The sequence below is a fragment of the Hibiscus syriacus genome, unplaced genomic scaffold, assembly GCF_006381635.1.
Source record: "Hibiscus syriacus cultivar Baekdansim isolate YM2019G1 unplaced genomic scaffold, ASM638163v2 tig00110578_pilon, whole genome shotgun sequence".
NCBI lineage: Eukaryota > Viridiplantae > Streptophyta > Magnoliopsida > Malvales > Malvaceae > Hibiscus > Hibiscus syriacus.
Genome location: NW_024062789.1, coordinates 196037 through 218156, shown reverse-complemented (window position 1 = coordinate 218156; position 22120 = coordinate 196037). Strand labels below are relative to the sequence as shown.

At 32.0% G+C, this 22120-nt stretch overlaps 1 protein-coding gene across 1 annotated transcript; it reads left to right on the top strand.

The window, feature by feature from the left end:
• The first annotated feature begins 16777 nt into the window (after positions 1-16777).
• On the top strand, positions 16778-18450 carry LOC120133281 (protein BIG GRAIN 1-like A). The gene has a single exon (XM_039149887.1). The coding sequence runs from the start codon at positions 17140-17142 to the stop codon at positions 18367-18369; it is 1230 nt and encodes a 409-aa protein (XP_039005818.1). The 5' UTR covers positions 16778-17139; the 3' UTR covers positions 18370-18450.
• Positions 18451-22120: the final 3670 nt, after the last annotated feature.

Here is a 22120-nt window from a genome sequence, read left to right as displayed (position 1 = left end):
ATGACATCTTTATGACTGAAAAATTATACCTTCCTCAATTGAAAATGACATGATTCTTATATTATATTATAGAACGATTAAGATGTTATAAAATTATTTTTTAAAGATGTATGTGAATTTCGTCATTAGTTTAAATTATTAGTTTGATGCTATAATGTTTCAAGTAAAAATTCAATAACATAATGTAAACATAAATTCGATCAAAAAAATACAACTCAAAATTTTTGGAATCAACTTTTATCATATCACAGTCTATAAGTTAGCGTTAAACTTAGACAATTACTAGTTTTTTTTAATAAAAAAGACGAATTTAAAACATATGAATAATCATATCATTTTGTAACTTTTAATAGTCTTGAGACTCAACAAAACAATACATTATAATAATGAGACCATTTTATAAATTTTAATAATAAAAAACCTTAATGAAATGATATCCTATTTTCGGTGAACCATATATGCACTTTACCCATTGAAAATATAATACTATTAGCTTTGTTTTCGTCGATGTTTAAAAAACAGGATTGAATAGTTTTTGTTTTTGTTTTTTTTCCCCTGGTAGTTTTTGACAGAAGGGATTGGATGTTAAATTACCAGGACTTTCTAATAAAAAATATTATTTAATAATATTTTAATTAAATAGTTAAAAGCTCAAAACTTATTAATTAATATATTTTATTACATTAAAATTTGAAATTGATATTACTTATAACATTAATTAAAAATTTTAGCATAGTTATTGATATATGATTTATTTGTCAATTAATTCACATTAAATAATACAAAGATTTATTATGAAAACGAGTCTCCCAATCTAATTTAATTATTTTATAAAATCAATATTTGTGTTGATTGATTATTAACTTAGTTGATATCATTACTATTAATGTACAATATGATATTAGTTCAAACACGCTTAAACGTGTATTATCTTGTTATTTATGAGCGGGATGAATTTAAATATTATTTGAGTACTGTATTAAAAATAATTTAATTTTATTATTATTAGTTAAATTTTAATTAAAATAACATGATTATATTCCAACATCCAGAATCATATGGATTAATAATAAAAAAAATCTTAAATAATTTAATTATATTGTATAAAAAGTTAATCATCTTTAATTTTCCTTAAATTAGGGTATATTTTAAAACTCATTTTGGAATACGCAGTATCAGCAATGGTTAGATTAAAATTAATGGAAAACTGAGTTGCAAATGCAAATAGTGAATTTTAGAATCATCCAAAATTCCAAATAACTTCAGAAAAAAGATGCACCGCATTCTTAGCTTCGGGAAGGCATTTACAAAGCTTGTGATAACTAGGTCAGCCTAATTACACTTATAATTATTTATCATTTTATATATTACTACGTTGACAAAATTAAATATTTTATTTGAAGGGTTTAATATTAAAAATAATTACAATAATTTTATTAAAAGATTATGTATGTCAATATTGATTTAGAAAATGAATGGATGTTATAATATATTTTTTGATACATTATATTTTAAAGAATTGTACACAAAATAAGATTATAATAGAAATATTGACATTCAATCTGTAGAAAAAAATATTGAAGTATTATGTAAATCATAAAAATATGTTTATTATAAAATAAAGTATAAAATTAAAAATTATTTAAAATATTACGTGGATTTGTTGAAAATAATTTTTCTTTCATTCAAATATTCGAGGGAATATCAAATTTTAATTTTCTTCAATGTAAACTTTCATTATATTTTTAAAATACATAAAAGAAAACAAAAAAATCATAATGATATAAATAAGAATATAAAATATATTAATTACTGATAATGAAATATTAATAATAACATTTTACTAATATTTTCTAATAATACTATTCACGGTGTTATATTATCATCTCCTCAAAATATAAAGAGTTCAAGTATGAGAATGTAATTTTAAAATATTATTTATATCACATCGACAATGTAACATCTGTCAATCAAACCTAGTCTAAATAGTTGGCATCACATGCGAACTAAAGGGAAACCGTACTTCAACAATCACAAGAAGTTAGGCGGGTGTTGAATAATTGTTTGATTTTTTTAATAATATGAATTATTATAATAATATATATTTTTTAATTTATTGATAATGTGTATATGTTTATAAATATAATTATTTGGATTTATTTTTTTAAAAGATCAATATTTATTTTATCACTCAATATAGTAGGTTCATAATTATTTAAATTTAAAATGTGAAGGAAAGAACTACATTTCCTTAGGTTTCTTTATACATTTCATGAATTTAATTATTTGAAAATATTTTAAAAAAAACTTTTAAAAGTGACATAATAGGTTGAATTAGGAATTGAATATTCCTTGAACCGAACACATGACACTTTTTTTTCATTCAATAAGGCCGAATATATTGAAAAATATACATGTCAAATTTATATTGGTCTCGCTCTATTAAGTGACAGTATCAATTTTTAAAAGAATATAGGCTTTTTATTAATTAAAAAATAAAATACAATTTCTTAAAGAATTTTTCAAAAACATATTAAATTTGTAAAGAAGTCAAATACAATAAATGAAGTATTAGAAACAAATTTATGAAAACAATAACAATTTAAAATTAATAATGTTTTTGATTTTTTTTTATAATTTACTTTGATCTTGGAACAAACAACTATTAGTACATTGAATATGAAAACAGCTTTGATAAATAATGGTATAACTAGGTTAGTGAGGTAAATTTCGAGGAGATTTACAAGACACTCAACGGTGATTAGTATTGGTTTTTTATGGGTAGTAGGGTGAAGACAGGGACAAAAACTAAATTCATCAAGCAAGACATGCATGACTCTCTAAGTACCTAACATTATAAACTGATCGATTTATATGTCAGAACGTAATGATCACTAGTTTTCTCTATTAAGTGACACATATCACAATATGATATTTTTAAATTTATTTTTTAAATATTATTATATTTATAAAAAACTCTATATTCTTTTATATAAAAAACTCTCAAAATCCTTAAAATATCCAAATACTAACACTAACCGACCGCCACTTTTTTTTTGCCACAACCACTGCTGTCGACATAGTCTATGACATCATCCTAATTATAGGTCGTCGTAGTTATCGTTGATTGGTCGTTGGAATCGCGATTTTAATCCTACAGTTCGCGGGTATAAAACGTCGATTCGATGTTCGATCACGATTTCATAGGGGTTTTGGTCGCGGGGGAGGTGAGGTTGATGGGGGCTTTGTCGACGACAAATGGCGATGTGGATTTAGGAGTGGAAATGAAAGTTTTCAAGTTTGGAATTATTTTGAAATTTATGTGTTTTCTTTTAAAATATATATTTTTTTATTTTATACAAAATTTTAAAAATATAGATTGTGACATGTATCACTTAACAGAAAAATTAATACCGTTAACAATCTGAGCACCTAAAATAATAATATTTATAATATTAAACATCTAGATGATCTAAAAAAATACTATAGACACATATTAAAAAAATATAATTTAGACACTTCTAGATATTTAGCCTATAATTTTTATTCAAGAAAATAATTAAGAATCTAAATATAAAAATGAAAAAATACGAATAAAACCAAAAATTACACATGTAGAATTACAGATGTCGACCAGAAGCAGAGAAAATAAAAGCAGGCACACAAAAACTCACATATGGATCAGTAATTCAGAGGGCCAAAATCAAAATGGCAGGCTCTCTATATTTTACTTTTGGGTTTATCTCCCACCTGCAACTGCATAACGTACTAGGCATGTAAATAAACTCAACGTTCAATGAATCGTTCATAAATCGTGTGAGGATATACGTTTATATTCATTTATTTATTAAATAAATGATATGAATAAGATTTGCATTCGTCGTTAATTTACGTTCGTGAATGTTCGGTATATGTTCATTTATGTTCGTTCATTTATGTTTGTTCGATTATGTAGTTCATTTATGTTCGAACATAGGATAAATTGAATATGTTAAGAAGATTATTGAAGTTGTTTGGATTTCAAGAAGATTGTTTTGTTGAACAAATTAACTTTAAGACTTTATTATGTTTATATAACTTATTTATGATTTATGTATGTTTTTGTCGTATTATAACAAATTAACTCTAAAGTGACATGTTATATTAATGAATTTTAAGTTGTTATTCTTGTTGTTTACTTTTTTTACATTCATTTGTTGTGTTCGATTAAGTTTGTTTTTTGTGTTTGTGTTGTTCGTTTATGTTAATTTATTATGTTCGTTCGTTTGTGTTCGTTTACTCTAGTTTATTTCATTAGTTTATTGTTTAAATGAACGAATATGAAAGCTATTCCTTAATGAACGAACATGAAAAAAAATTGTTCGTTTATTTGTTCGGTTAAAGTTAAAGGAACGAACATGAACATACATTCGTTCGTGTGCGTTCGATTCGTTTACAAGCCTATGTCATACTACTTATGGTGGATGGCAGTTTTATGGTGTGTTTTTACCCAAAAATCAATCTGACATGAATCAATTACTTGTCATACATTGGTTTTAGAAAATTTTATTAATTTAACACCCTTCTAATAAGCGCTGATGATGATCCGTGCCTTTCGCTGACGTAGCGCCACATAATATTAGGTGTTAGATCCGTAAAATTTTATGAAACAGTACCTGACAGATAATTAATTTTGTTAAGGTGATTTTTGTTTTTAAAAACGCCACTAAGGAGTAGCGTGTTTTGTTTGTTGAAAAAAATAAATTTAATTAGCCAACCATTTTCATTTCCTGTCTTTTAAAAATTAAATCTTATGAACATAAAGAAAATCACGTTTCTTTCACACTTATCATTTTCTTCAAATAATTATTTTTTTCTTTTAAAAATTTTCATTAAATCCTGAAAATAAGATAATAAAACATATTTTTCGTCAATATAATAATAATAATGAAAATTAGTGTCAATAAACTTTGTATGGTCTTTTATTTTGTCATTATTTAACCAACCTTTTTGTGTTGAATGCAATTTTAAATTTAATTAAACTTCAAAGTTATTCTTAGATACGTTGAGATAATATATATATATATATATTGAGTATAAAATTCTTATAAATATATATTTAATATTTTCTGATACGATGATTGAATGGATAGTCAGTGTATTCTTATAAACCACTGTTGATTTAAGGGGATACATTGTTTAAAGGGATGACACACACTTAAAGGTTAACTAGCATGAACTCATTAAATATTTATTAATGTGTGATGCCAGTAAAAAATACAAATTAGTGACTCTATTATCAAAATAAAACGAATTAAAAATATAATAATAAAAAATATTTTTTTGAAAATCAATGATGAAAATAAAACATATTAAAATATTTGGTATAATTATAACTCATGTATTTTCAATTATTATATTAAAAATTAATTATAAATTATGATAAAATATTTTGCATTATTATCATCATTATCGACCAATTAATGGAGTATTAATATGAGTTATAATTCAAATTAATCATTTATTATGATATTATTCAAATTAATTAAGAAAAATTATGGTAAAATATTTCTAAAAGAAAAGTATAAATACATACATGAAAATATAAAGATTTTTCTTTCTTTTGTGTTACTCTCTCAAATTGTAACCAAATTAAATAAAAAAAGAAAGTAATGCTAAAATATATCACCTATATATTTAAAATATTATTTCTAATATTATTTTTAAAAATATAAAATAAATATTAAATTCTAATTTATTAAAAAAATGAATACACATTATTAACTGTTGTTATAAAAATAATAATTAATGAATAATAATTCATTTGATCCCTCAATTGTAATTAAAAGTTTATTTTAATCTTTTTTATATTTTTAAACAATTAATTTTAAAAGTTAATATTTTTTTTAAAAATATATGAAATTTATAATTTTTAAATTATAAAATATTTATTATTATTATTATTATCATCATTATTTTGAAAAAGAAATACTAGTTATAAAATTTTTTTAAAAATTATTCACATTTTAAATTACTTACTCTCAAAGTTTTCATATACTAAACAATACATATAGGATTTTGAAAGAGTCAAAAAAGCTTTAGAAAGTATCAAGTGATAATTGATAAACATAATTGTGTTGTGTAATTTCATGCAAAAACTAAAATTTATCGAGTTATAAATAATTTGTAAAAATAGATTTAAAGATTTTAATGCATAATTTTTTTCCACAAAAAAAAATTGAAAAAAAATTGGTATTTTTATACAAAATTCACCGAAACATAAATTAATTATCTGTCAAACATAGTTTTAAAATTTTTTATGAATTTAGCACCTATCCCATAAAGGCCCGGCTTATATCTAAACTGACGCCACATCAGCGAAATGTGCAATCCACACATTGTCAAAAAGAGTATAAGATCGATAAAATTTTCTGAAATGATGTCTGACAAATAATTAATTCATAATTCATATCAAAGTATTTTTTTTTTGGTAAAAACGACCGACATCTTTTTTTTTTTAATTTTAACCCAATCGCGGTGGCGACTTCTTCTAAACTGGAACGGTTCCAATGTGTATAGGGTGGTGCCCACCCCCATAACTACAGATCAACGCTACACGATGGCCCCTCTCACTCATTTAAGCTATCAGTGTTCTTCCCTGTTTCCAGTTTTCACTCAAAAGTTGAAAAAACTCGATCGGCTTTCAGCAGCAGAGTACTTGCTGTTCTTATTATTTAATATAACACTATTATTATTTGATTTCTTGAGATACGAGATCCACAATAATTAAATATTGACAGATGCACAGTACCATAAATTCAATTGTGGTTTTTTTTAAATTCCAGATATTTAATAGATTTAAATATTGTAAATTCGTTTTTTCCCGTTCTGAATCTAATAATTATAATAAATTGGAAAACCAAATAAATCCATTAAGGCAGAGAGAGAGCACAGAAGTGGTTCGGTACAGCTTGCCATATTACGCCGAATCTGGAGCCACCCCATCGAAATAGCCATTGTCTTCGACCCCTAATAATACGCCCCACCAAGACCGTCAAGCAACAAATAGATATCATCGGTGAGCTTGCATATGTCAGTGAAACACCCCTGGCTCCGCTCATGTAGATAAAAATCAACAGCGGTCTTAGCCCAAAGGGTGTTATTCAGAATTGTGTCCGGTAGTTGTTCCCTCTCTTCTTCAGATACCGGTATGGTACTGGCGGTAACTCATACGAGAGCCAACTTGAATCCATCATGTCCGGCACGTCAGAGGGTTTCTCAAGAAGCCTACATATGACGCCATGTGAATCGGGCTCTTGAATGGTGGGAGGACCTCTTCAATGATGACAGTGGCCTCTTGAACGGTGGGAGGGGACTCTCGAGGAATGATAGGGGGGGGCCTCTTCAACGATAGGAGTGGACTCTTGAGGGATGACAGGCGAGTCGGGCTTCTTCTTGCGGTGTCTTCGCACTATTGGGGTGTACGGAGACTTAATAGCACGTGCACGCTGTCGATGCGTGAACTCCGTCGTGCAAGCATAACCCGACGTAAAGCATCCACTCTATCGGGCCGCTAAATAATTAATACAAAAATCAGTAAATAAACAGACATGATATTTAAACAGTGAAAACAAAGATAAATAGTTTCAAACTTGCATTGTATTCACCCAAGTCATTCTTCATAGTTCACAAAATGCATCAGATAACAAAGAAAATATGTTTCAAACTAATACCCTGAAGTTAGTATTTGTCTTTGTTTGTCTATTGGTTGAAGTAATGCAATCCATTCAAGTTTCAATTTGCAGAAGAAGAAATAGTTTACTTTCGCAACACGAAACTTAAAATCGCAACGCGAAACCAAAATCGCAACGCGAAATGAAAATCGCAACGACAGAATCGCAATTCGAAATGAAAATCGCAATGCGATTTTGGTTTCGCGTTGCGATCTTGTCGTTGCGATTTTGGTTCGCGTTGCGATTCTGTCGTTGCGATTTTCATTTCGCGTTGCGATTTTGGTTTCGCGTTGCGATTTTAAGTTTCGTGTGCGAAAGTAAACTATTCTTCTTCTGCAAATTGAAACTTGAATGGATTGCATTACTTCAACCAAAAGACAAAACAAAGACAAATACTATTTCACAGTGTTAAAGAATACACAGTTTAGCAGAATTGGCAGCAACCGACAAATTTCTTTCAACCAAAAGACAAACAAAGACAAATACTATTTCACAGTGTTAAAGAATACACAGTTTAGCAGAATTGGCAGCAACCGAACAAATTTACTTTCAACCAAAAGACAAAACAAAGACAAATACTATTCACAGTGTTAAAGAATACACAGTTTAGCAGAATGGCAGCAACCGAACAAATTTACTTTCACCAAAAGACAAAACAAAGACAAATACTATTTCACAGTGTTAAAGAATACACAGTTTAGCAGAATTGGCAGCAACCGAATAAATTTACTAAGCAATCTAAGTGAAATGGCTAATCTAAGTGAAATTACGAGTAAATTTATCATTAAGTTAATATGGAAAATCTTAAACTTACCTCGTTGCGTAGAGTATGAACCTCATTCTGCAACGATACTATCATCTCACGTAGAGCGGCAACCTCACCACGTAAAGTTGACACCTCCACACGCCATGCACCATCGTATCGCGTAGAGTACCGATCTCCTCACGCAAGGCATTGAACTCATCACGTAACTCCCTTGACTCATCCCGTGGAGGTGGAGGTGGAGAACAGGGAGATAGGAGTCGTGGCATCTTTGCGGTCGCCTATCATGAGGTGATGGTGGAGAAGGCTCGATGATGTGACGGGATAGGTGATGGCTCTTTCTAGAGGTGTATAGTCGGGTCGATCGGGGTGATGGCTCTAGGTGAGGTGATGGCTCTCGAATTGGAGGAAGTGGATGCTGCTCATCATCCGTGCCATCAAAAAAACTCTAACTAGCTTGCCACCAATCAGTGGCAAGCTCTCCTCCGTGGGTGTCAGTCTTTGTAATGGAATGTTGGCCTCCTAAAATAAAAACTCAAACAAAGTTAAACGTCTACTATTAATAACTTGTTTATATATTATATGAAAGTATTTGTGTTAACTTATTATTTATTGTCGCAAATGGTATTAAGTCTTCCCAATCCAACAGAGTTTTCCTCTTCCAGGAAAGCCCTGGGAATATCATTTGACTTTTTATTGCAAATGTACGCATGCTGGGGAAAGCCTCGAATATCCAAATCTACAACAATATAAACAAAATTAGTAATTGTTAAATAATTAATTATAATTTTAGAAACATTATATAGAATTCTTACCTTAAAGGCCCAAACAAAGCCTGACAAAGTGTATTTGGACCCATCGCCTCGCAAACTTTTGCGGTCATCAAAGGCAGACGACAACTTAGTCCAGGTAGCTTTCCATATATACGAACCCCACGGAAACAGATTCCATGCATTCAGGTCCTCTACCAATATTATTAGCTCCCGATGAATAGTTGTCTGGCCTCTCTGCCTAAAAAGCCGGCATACACAAGTAGTAGAAGGCATACTCGACAACATCGACGTCATCCATCCGAGTGAAACCAGCTTTCTTATTAAACAATTTCTTCAGGTCGTCGACATGTAGGTTCGGCTTCTCCATTGACTCATCCGGAAAAAACCCGGGATAACCATGATGGGCGGCGATATGACGAGTGTACCGGCCTACATCATCGTGTCCGAATCGTAGACCAGTGATTAAGCAGAACTCCTTCCGCCCAAAACAAGTATACGCTGGTGGAAAATGAAACCATATCTCTTCCTCACCACGTGTATACTGTCGGGTAGATTTGATGTCATGGTCTGAAGCCACAAATGGTCAAATTAGCATCTCCACCCGGATGCTGTACTCTCAGCCATGGCCCGAAGCAGGTTTCCTCAAACAATTGTCTTGAGCAGGTGAAAGCTTCGAAGCAATTGTAGTGGCCAGGCTGACTTTATTTCTCAAGGTCAATTGAGCCGAAAAAAATTCTACAAAAACAATAAACATACCAAGTTAGATATACCAAAAACTACACTGTGAAGATATACCAAAAACAATAAACAAAAAAGTAGTAGTTTATTCTTGAAACTAAAATTTGCAACACTGTTTTGTCTTTTGGTTGAAATGAAAATCGCAACGAGAGAATCGCAACGCGAATGACAATCGCAACGAGAGAATCGCAACGCGAAATGAAAATCGCAACGAGAAATCGCAACGCGAAATGAAAAATCGCAATGCGATTTTGGTTTCGCGTTGCGATTCTCTCGTTGCGATTTTCATTTCGCGTTGCGATTTTCATTTCTCTCGTTGCGACAGTCATTCTCTCGTTGCGATTTTCATTTATCTCGTTGCGACTCTTCTGCAAATTGAAACTTGAATGATTGCATTACTTCAACCAAAAGACAGAACAAAGACAAAGACAAATACTAACTTGAAAATCGCAACGAGAGAATAGCAACGCGAAATGAAAATCGCAACGACAGAATCGTAACGCGAAATGAAATCTAAGTGAAATGGTTAATCTATTATTGAAATGACCAGTAAACTTATCATCAGTTTCAATATGAAAAACCTACAATAATGCAAACATTTCAAAATAAAAATAATTAAAAAAACTAACCCTCGGAGGTTGATTTTCCATTTCTGAATATTGTGAGGGATTTCTGACCGTGAATGGTTGTGAGGGATTTCGCCGGAGATGGGACGGAAATCTTCGGAGATGGGGACGGATTTCTTCGCCGTAGAGAGTGAGAGATGGAGATGGGACTGAGTTGTGATTTTAGGTTTTAGGTTATGAGTTGCGATTACGGGATTTTGTCTTAATATTCATTTTGTAATTTGAAAATAAAATACGCGTAGCGATTATAATGGCGCTTTAAATTCGCGTTGCGATTTACGGATACGCGTTGCGATTTTATGTATTATCGTTGCGATTTACGGATACGCGTTGCGATATACGGATACGCATTGCGATTTACCCATACGCGTTGCGATTTACGGATACACGTTGCGATTTACGGATACGCGTTGCGATTTATGTGTTCGCGTTGCGATTTTCATATTCGCGTTGCGATTTTGGAAAATCGCAATGCGAATTTGTACTATCGCATTGCGATTTTCAAGAATCGCGTTGCGATTTTGGAAACTGATTTGCGATTCGGGGATCGCGTTGCGATTTTATTTCGCGTTGCGATTTTGTTGGTCATTTGGCAAATCCAAAAAAAGTTGGTTAAAATCGTATTATAAGGCATTTTTGGTCACTGAGGCGATTTTCTCTTATAATAATGATAACAACAATATATCTTAACTTCTAAACTAATAATATATTTATAATAACGGTATTTTAAAAATATGTGAACTAATAATAATAATAATATTTTTAAGTGGTTTCATTATAGTATATGTTCTATTTTAATTGAGTATAAATAAACGCACACATTGCCAAAAATAATGTTGTCAGTAAAATCACTTCTTAAATTCAACTTGACTTTATTGTATAATATTTTAAAACAAAAAATAAAACAAGAAAATTTGTAGCCTTCATGCCGACGAGTGTTGGTATAAGTGGTTGAGATTTAAGAATTTGAGCTTGTAAGGTCAAGTTCGAATCCCACCATCGTCACTCTTGGTGAATAATCTGTAAAGTCCTATGTAAATCCCAATTGGATCTTAGTATACCTTGACTCTTGATTGGGGTAGTCACCCTTGACCTAAACTTTTATGTACCAAACAAAAACCTGTAGATGTTATAATGGGGCAACACATTTGAGTATCGAAGAATGATCGCTGTTGAATTCTTCTTGGCATCTTTGGGGTGGAAATTTTGTGCCAGGTTTTAAAACCACTGGTGTTGCAGAAGATTCAAATGGGGATCTACTTCTGGTTGCTCTTTTCTCAAGTAAATATGTACATTTCGTAGAGTCTACAGTTAAGATTTTGTCTGAGTCAAAAGCCTGTTTCTGATGTTCTAAATATATTTGATCTGAACAGTGTGTCTGTGTCTGCTGCCGATACTTTTTGGGATTATGCTGGTGGTGGCAATACTTTTGACATTTTAGATGATCAACTTAGAAATTCTGGATCTGATTCTTCACCCTCAGTGGTTCATATGAGCAACAGTTTCCTGATAAGAAAGGCGCTTCAACCCCACAATTTCGACAGTTATGCTGATACCCGAATGGTCCCAGAGAATACTCCTTAAGAGACACAGCAGGAGCAAGATACTCCGGGGTTACCTAGTCTCTCGGTAAGTATGATGTTATGATAGGTTTCATAAATTCCAAATTTGATGTGCTCGAACAAGCTTCTATGAAATTTCATTGTATTGGAATTTTCTGATGTGACGTTTCGTAGCAGGGTTTGTTCCCCAAACTGGCTATGATTTCACTATTTTGGACCTGCAAAAGAAGATACTGCAAGAGACAGGGTCTACCATCCCATCAGGAGGTTAGTGGTAGTAACATGATTTAGAATTAATGCTGTATTCATTTCAGAAAAGGTGTATCCCCAAGTTCATGCTCATGCCAGGAGGTGGTTCTCAGCATAATGCAAATGGTCTCATGCACGGGATTCAACAGCTAAATAAATTTTATTCACTCTGATAGCTAGTGGAGTATGAGCCTCAGATAAACTAAATTTTGGCACTAATAACTGTAACTTGAAGGTTCTTGAATTTCTGATGTACCTGGTTTAGGGTTCCTATTCACCTATAGCCACTTACTCGCTGTTTATACGTTTGTAGTCCACAATCGATGACTGTGCCCCACTCCTATGGGTTATAAAGAATGTATTGAACTGAAAAGTACTGAACAAAATTCACCGTGAGTATGCTCTTTGATTTTTACATTTCTCCGAGCATTGACTTAGTTTTGTGGAAAATATTTAGTTCTTCCATATATAGTTTTGTGGGATTGTATGTGTGCTTGACTGACTAAACATATTATTTTGATGTTTCGTAAACCAGTACCGTAGGAGGCAGCAATGGATTCACGCATGTGCTTTAGTTGGTTTTTGAAAAGTCATGGGATGATCTTTGGGGATCTTTTTTGTTAATGTTTGGATGGGATTTGTTCTGTAGAGAGGAGTGCAAGGTGCTTTCTTCCTCGGGATCTCCAACACGTTTCATTTTCCTTTTTCTTTTTCCATCACACTGGTTGGGTTGCTGCCCTTGCATGGTTTCTTCCATACACTAAGAACCAACCCAAGAAAGCCCAAACCCCACTCTCCTTTTTCTTTTCTTTAGTTCATCCTCAAGGAATAATCTTTCCTTTATGCTTTATCTTCTACCAATGTCCTGTGGATTCAAATCCTTCTCTTTGCTTGCCTTGCTCACCATAACATATACTTTCATGCTCTTTTAACTTTATATATATAATTACTGGTATATAATTCATTGATGGAGTAACCCGAATAAGATATTGTATAGACTAATTATGAGGAAGATTATCTTAATTTATTTTTCTCTATTCACAACGTTATAATTCAAATATCTGACATCGTTTAAAGGATCTAATGTCATATATTATAGACGATTGAAGCGTTCGCGTGACGTTATAAAACTCGGAGCCTGGTGAGGAAAGGAAAGCGTTGCTCGCGTTCGGAGCAAGTAATCGTGCTCTTTCAACTTTTAATATCACCTAGTTTCTTTCAAATTAAACATGTTCAAACGTAACTCACCCGCTCATATATAATAATTAGCCTTAAGAGGTGAATTCGTATATGCAAATAACAGCTGATCAGGTTTTAAGATTGTTATTATTATTTTTAAATGGAATGATTCCCTATACTCACAAACCTCATAATGCACTTTGCAGTCTGATTCATCATGATTGGTTTAAACCATCTATAAACCCTAGGCCTTATATCACTCATGGCAATTAGGGTTTTAGCATTTTAATTATGAGCTATATAGTTTGATTGATTTTGTAATATCTATAAACAGTTGGTGAACTTGATCGAAACTAAATCAATATGATTATGTGCATCTTCATTCAATAATTAAAATTATCAACTTTGAGCTAAATCTAATCATTAGTAAATACCCCAACTACAAATTTACAAATAGCTTGGGGACCGAAGATAATGCTGATTGATATGTCAAATCCAAGGGGATGGTAGAAGCTGGAGTCTACATCCACCGGGTTGAATTCTTGGGTGGGATGATGGCAATGGAAACAAACTTTTTCAATTTCTGGAAAATATCTATCTATGGATGATTATAATGTAGTATATGTTCTAAAGATTCTTAATCATTTGACAATTAACACTCAAACATCCCTACAAGCATCATACTAGAACTCGAAACTTTTAGAGATAATATTGATCTATTTACTACCAAAGTCGTTTGATTCGTGCCAGTGAAAATATAGTAGAATTATTTTGTCCCGACACACACAGACTGGTATTGATTGATCTAAATGGAATCTCTCGTTTTTCATCATATATCACATATCAAATCGGCCCTCCCCCATCATCTCAAAGGAATCTCTCCACCTTTTGTTTTTCATACACAAACCCTAGTTTCTCTCCCAAATAAAACCCTTAATCTGCTTTGTCCCTTCTCTTACCCGATATAAAGTCTTCATTATAGCTCTTTCATTCGTTACTTTTTAACATAAAAAAGACTAAAAGAGAGCGTTATTATTAATTAAATCATATGTGTATATAGTTCAAACCCTATTAAATTTACTAACATAGATATTATAATGTATATCTTTGCAAGCAAGAAATTGAATTCAATATTTAGGTTCATTTATCGAAACTTTGATGAGTGCAAAGATGCGGTCGAATAGTATAATAATGAAGTATGAAATTTCGTGAGTTTGAAGGGAAGACCTATACTTGGGAATAACCCATCATGAGAACCTTGCTCACGCACGTTTGCTTTCTTTCCAACCTTTCCTTTTTATTTATTTATATTTATATTCTTTTAATCATTATTTTTTATTTTGCGATGCAATTTTTAAAAGAAAGTTATAGTATAAATTGATTAAATTATGTAGATCCTTTATGACATTCACATTGGCTTTGCCCTATGTTTAAGGCTTGGCATCCTAATCTTCCATAAAGGTTAGGAGCCACGAGTGTTATCATTGTAGAAATAAGCACCAACATGCTCTCCTCTTAATTTAATATTCACCCTAAACCCTTTTGTTAAAGCATCTCTTTCCAACCGAATTGGTTCCGATACACCTAAAAGAAATTGAATAAATTCCCTTTCTCACTTGCATTGCTACTAACTATATGCCAAACTTCCCATATCTTTGTGGGATGCACTGTATTTTAATACATTACAGTTGCATTGCTGCTAAAAAAGATCTCGTGCATGAATCACTATCTCAACAGATCATTCGATAAGGTATATATATGCCACTAGGCTATGCATATGCACCAAATCAAATACATAACGAAATTCATACATCGATATCTTCATATGTATATACTACGATACAACTTGTTATATTTATTTAAGGGTAACAAGATCTTGAATTAATTCGATTAATTGAAATATTTGTATCCTAATTAAGCCATTCTTGTGATTGTAATGGAAATCGAAAAGTAATTATTGAGAGTAGTGTAGCAGCAAATTATGATTTCGAAGAGCAATCATTGAAAAGCGTTGTCTACCATCTAATGGGAAATGCTTATGTGTTAGGAAATAGGAATTGGTCATGACAGCAAATTTATTGCGTAGAGAAGGCTAAGAGTGCCCATAACGTCTAGGACAAATGGTGACAATTTTATATCTTATAAATTTTAAGATAAAATTTACAAATATCATTATTAGATTTCTTCCGAATTCTCCTCACAAGTCACATTTTCATTGTCATCTTTCTTTTATAATATTACGGAATTCTTCAAAGTTTTTTGCAGTTTTATATCCTCCAATTAGTTACAACATCTTGACATGCACATATAATCTACCAACTAATTATATTATATGACAGTTAAATCTAATTTACCTTATAAATTTACAAATAATCATCATTATCCTATGACTCACTCGAACCCTAATAATTTATATGTAAATCACATTGTAAGGATGAAGAAAGAAAAAGGCGCACTCTCTCTCTCTAGAGTATCTCTCTTAACTCCACTAAACAATCATCTACAGTTCTATGTCCAAATTAAAAAATAAATAAACCACCAAAAATCATCACAACTCTATCTCTCCCCCAACAAACATAAAAGAAAAACAAAACAATGTTGTATGATTTTGCTAGATTGCTAATTCAATGGACTGTGTTTTCGTCAATTATTGTTAAACCCCATAATTGTGATCCATGTTCACTGCTTAAGGATAGTAAAAATGGTGATTATGATAAGCTAATTAATTGTGATTTTGTGTTCATTAATATACAATCATATTGCGGATTCGCTACATGAACGGGATTACCAATTACCGTATATATCATTTTTTGAAAAAGGTTTAGCAGTAAAATCGGTCCTTCAATTATATATTTTTTTCTATTTAGGTATTTGGTCTGTTTAAAATATATATATATATTAAATAACAATATGACACATAGTATGTGCCAATCAGATTTCTATAATTTTTTTGAAGTAAAATAAAAAATAATTTAAATACTATTTCTAAATTTTAATAAGATAAATTTAAGTTCTGAACATAAATTATATTCTGGAGATTTGTATAATATACTAAACAAACAAGGTTGTACTAAATTTGCCACATCATTATTCCACCTGGCAGGCATTGGTGCCAGCTAGGATCCACTTGTTCAAGTGTGTGTAGGGCTTTATAAATGGTCGTAAATATTCTCTATTCCTCTCTCTCTCAAATCATCAACGTCTCGGTTAATACTCTGTTGGCTTGAGGCGTGGCCTTTGGCTTTCATTACACTTTCTTTCCTCTGCCTCTCTCTGGCAGCCAGCAAGAACCCATCAATGAAATTGTCTGCTTTGAGCCAAAAAAAGAAGAGAAAGTGAGAGAAGCGAGCCAGTGTTTGTCTTCAATATGTCTCTCCACATGATTAACCATGCTCATTAATAATCTCTTTCCCTTTCACCTTCCTGCCAGCTTTTGACATTCTTTGAAGGAGACAATATCATTCAAATCCCACTGATCGATTCTCTTGTTTCTTCCTTCTTTTCTCTTTTCTCTATATTTTCAGTCTATAAAGCCATATGGATCTGTGGGTTAAATTGCCAGAACAACATCGGTACAGGAGAGAAAGCCCATCATTCTCTTCAACTCTTCTCGATTCTATCTACCGTTCGATTGATGAACCCAACGGTGGCGAAGCAAAAGATCTGATTTTCTACAGAGAGGCTAGCATGGCGAAGAAGCACAACAACCACCGTTCGTTGAAGGATGAAGAAATGACGAGCCTCCAACGTGCTTGCATGATCGAGAAATGGATGGAAAAGAAGGGTGATGATAATAATGTTGTCATCAGACGAAAACCCATGGCGGATTTCGAGAGAAATTCTCGAATTGACTTTGTTCCGGTGCTGTTGAACTCCAGTTCCAGCTCTTCCGATTCTAGTTCCGGTGGTGGGTTTTCATCCTCCGAGTCAGATTCCTTTCACGGTGCAAAATCAAGGTCATCATCTTTAGCGTCAAGCCATTACACCTCTCATAGGCCTAAGCCTATTCGGACCGGCGTCTCAGCTCGGCAGCCTGAAGTCGAAAACAGTTTCCATGGCGCTACCCAGCAAAAGCCTAAGCATGAAGGTGGTTTCGTCAGAACAAAATACAAGGCCTTGAAGATTTACAGTGACCTCAAAAAAGTTAAGCAGCCGATATCTCCGGGTGGTAAACTTGCAAGCTTCCTGAACGCGCTTTTCACGGCAGGGAATACAAAGAAGACAAAGATTTCATCGTCAAAGTACGAGGAAACGAAGTCAAAATCCGACCAGGCAACACCGACATGTTCTTCGGCTTCCTCGTTTTCGAGATCTTGTCTGAGCAAGACTCCATCTTCGAGAGGGAATGGGACCAAAAGGTCGGTCAGGTTTTGTCCCGTCAATGACGTTATTCTTGACGATGAGAACATAGGCCACGAAAATGATCATCAAACGCAAACGTCCATAACATCAAAACGGACAAGCAAAGAGCTCGAGATCCGGATCATGGAAGAAAATCGCCGAGTTGTAGAAGCTGCAAAGGATCTTTTAAATAGTTACCATAAGAAGAAGGAAGAATACAATATGAGAGATATCTGCAATGTCAACCAAATGTCCACCGATGACGAGGACGAGGACGACGACACCGCAAGCTATGCAAGCTCGGATCTCTTTGAATTGAATAATCTTTCAGCTATCGGTATTGAAAGGTACCGAGAAGAGTTGCCTGTGTACGAAACAACACGTCTCGATACTAATCGAGCCATTGCTAATGGTCTGATTGTGTAATATTAGCAGTAATTAACTCGTTGCATTAGTTACTGTTTGGGGGTTTACATAAAAAATAATATTACTTTTTACTTTAGGCCCAAAATTTGATCTTTGTTTGCTTTCAGTTTGATTAAACGATTTGAACATGAACGAATGATGATCATTGTCCAGAAATTAACTAAAGTGATTGGAGAATCTGAAACCGGTGGCTCACAGCCTCACACGCGAGACAAAGAAAAATAAATAGGGATAGAGGTGAAAAACGATTGAAGATGAGGTGAAAAGTAAAAGGCAGATTTTCTACATTGATGCCTTATCATCATCAAAATAAAGCTTTTTTTTTCTCCTTTTTTTGCTGTCAAAATTGTGGGTCTTTCCTCATTGCTTCAAAATGACACTACTCTTCAATCATAACGGGAAAAAATGTTAAATTTTATAAATAATAATGTTTGAATTTCAAATTAATAAATAAAATAAACTAATTTAATAATGTTTGTTTATTGACTATTAGTCAAAATTTCACATCTATCAAAGGCTAAAACATAAATATATCATATGTGGTGCCAGTGATGGCATTGGAATACATAGTTTTGTTGTAGGGCTAAAAATGGAGGGGTGATGGAAAAGAAACGGGAGGGGAAGATATATACGCATGCATGGTCTTCAAAGCACTGGCCAAAAGGGATCTAATCTTTCATCCTCTTAAGCGCTTAACTTGGATGTCAAATTATGCTGCCTTCACTCCAAAGTTTCACTTATTTTTTACATATAAAAACAAATTGATTCTCTAATATATTGCATTTGTTTTTTTTATTCTATAATCATTGGTATCCGACGTAAATCAAATACTTAAGTTAATTTATTAAATAAATATAAAAATCATAAATAATTGTCAAGGAACTAAAATATACAGAATTAAGAAAATAAAAATAAAAAAAAAAGAGAAAAAAAAAAGATGAATGACTTTTAAAGTAAGTGTTTTGATTTCTTGAGAAGTTGATGATACAAGTGAGATAAAGAAGGTCTTCATTTATGCTTGAATCTTCCTACTAAAAATACTATAAATGAACATCATCATCAGCTAAAATGAAGTATCAATTATCACAACATAGATAACTAAGGAAACTAAATCATATCCTTATCATTTTTATTAGTATCATGGTCACATTAATGAATGTATTTATTATCTAAATATTTCTTGAAACGATGTCATCAATTCTTTCCAATTTCCAAATGAATCGAAGAACGGGTGAAATCATAAAATCTATGCAAAGAACCTCATTAGTTGCCGACTATAATTAAAAGACAGTATTATTGGAAACAATATTGTAAGAAAAAAAGGCAACCGTAGACTTTTGTTGTAAATTAAGAAGAAAATAAATACCTGGTTGTTTAGAGTGCACAAAACTCCAAATCCAGAGGAGTATGAAATTTGGCAGATCCATGATCATTCATTTGCGAACGACGCCAATTTTGCTCCCCGGACAAGGAAAGGACATCAACTAATAAATAACAAGAATGGTAACTATCATCACCTTAATTGCGCTTCTAGACGACGCGTCTATAAATATACATGTTACTCAACAACCATGCAAACCCTAGCTGATCAAACCAAGACCAGTTATGGGATTAGGGGGTGAGCTCGCCTCACCACAAATGCCTTTCGTATTGGCTCGACAATCTTCATGTAGCTGTCCATGCAAAAGGGTACATACCGGGTCAACAAGATATGCATGCAGTAACCGAGTTGTATTTGTCCCCAAGAAAATAATATATGCATGACTGGACTTTCATCTTCAAATTTTGTTAAGGTGCTGTTTTACATGGTTAGGTCTAAGGTAATCTTCCACTCTCTTCTTGGCACTGTAAAAATAATTGGTAAAAACTTTATTAGATATGCATCAAAACATGCTGATAATTGAGTGTAGTGATAAATTATATTGTATTTTCAATACTAAAATTTAAATTTTTGGTATAATATTATTGAAACAAACGGTCATAAACTGTAAAGGTGAACCTTAAAATAGAATTATGAAAAACATTTAAAAACATATATATTATAATGTATTATTGTAAATTTCTTTATTTATTGAAGAATTTCTTTGATAGCATGTGGAATATAAGTATTATTGGTAATTAATTACCCATTATTTTTTTTTTCTGTGAAAGTGGTTATGGAAGAGGTTTTCTTTTACAATCAAGATTTGGGAAGTTAAAAGTATACTTTTCTTTTGCTTTATTGGAAAAACGAAGATTAGATTTGTTAATAAAATTGATTTAGCTTATAGACACGTTTAGGACAAAACTTTTTACTTTGTATATAAAATGTTTTAAGTCCAATTAATAGTGAAAAGCAGAGTAATTTTTTCATTAATAGGTGTAAATATACTTCTATTAAACAGGGAGGTGTACCGCTTTGCATGATTGAGAAAGGCTTTTACTTCCAGTCTTTTAAGGCTTTGTACAGTATGTTGATCTTATAAGCTTAGCTAGAAATTTACAACTTCCTTTTTATTTAAGTTTATTTATTAAGAATATGATATATATTTATTGGGATGATTATTGTAAAAATGAGGCATTAAAACGCTTATGATAAATAGGAACTTATCACTTTACACTCAACAAGAAAGATAAGGGAATACTTTTTATAAACTCATCAAAAATCGATTCATCCCTTTATCATCTTAATCATTACCAACATTTATATCAAAGTATTTATATATGTTTGAGTTTATAATTACATATTATAAAAATAAGAATATTAAGTGAATTAAGGGAGGAAACAGGTCCAGAATATCTAAATTCAAAAATTAAAATCTAAAGGAGAAATTGAGAAGGAGAGGAAAAAGAAAAGATGAAAGTGGGTCCAACACATGCACTAGCACCAACCAAAGCATGCGATTGCTTACCACTAAACTAAAGGAACTCCAGTTAACTGTTTACAAGCGTGTGAATGCGATGAGTGGAAACTGGACAGAAATAAAAAAGAGTGAACGAAATTGAAGAGGAAACGGAGCTTTTAGGATTGGGCGCACGTGAAGTGGTGGGTAACAAACATGTCCAGAACCTGTCAGCTGCATGCACACGTGTGAGTGTGACCCCAATCCATCATCACCATTTATTTCTCTCCACGTTTAGGTACCCCACACTTTTGATCTGCATAGATATTTACCCATAGACCGAAATCTTGCTTTGGACATGAGAGGTGAAAGAAAAAAAGACAAAGTGGGAAAACGCAGGAGCAGCTGGGAGACAGTGGCAGCAGCTTTAGCTAAAGCAGGTTTTATCTTTGTTGAAGGTATAAAATTTGAAAGAGAATTTGTGGTGATCCCAAGAACATATTACAGTGAAACTTTTGGTTTCTTTTTGTTTATCTGGTTTCAAACAGCTTATGTTTGATCCTTTATCACTGGGTAAGCTTTTAGGCGCACGTGAAAGTTAGCAGTCTGGAGCTGCCATTACAGATCTCATTTGGAAAAAAATCAATCACGACTCGTTCCATCAGTTTCAGTGATCTTCAACATAACATTTCAAACATATCTAGAGACTTACCAAATTACATATGATAATTACATGGTTAAAAATAACAAATGAGTTTTTTCTTTAAAAAATCTATTATTTAAAATATTATTATAAACATATAATTTGTTTTTAAAATTTAAAATAAATGTATAATATTACTTAAGACAGTAATAGTTTAAAACTTCTTAATTTATACATTCTCTTAATTCGGTCTTATTAATTTAAAATAATTTTAAATTTAACTATT

Excerpts from the sequence above, each read along its gene's own strand:
- LOC120133281 (XM_039149887.1), top strand. The coding sequence starts at position 17,140 with ATGGATCTGTGGGTTAAATTGCCAGAACAACATCGGTACAGGAGAGAA.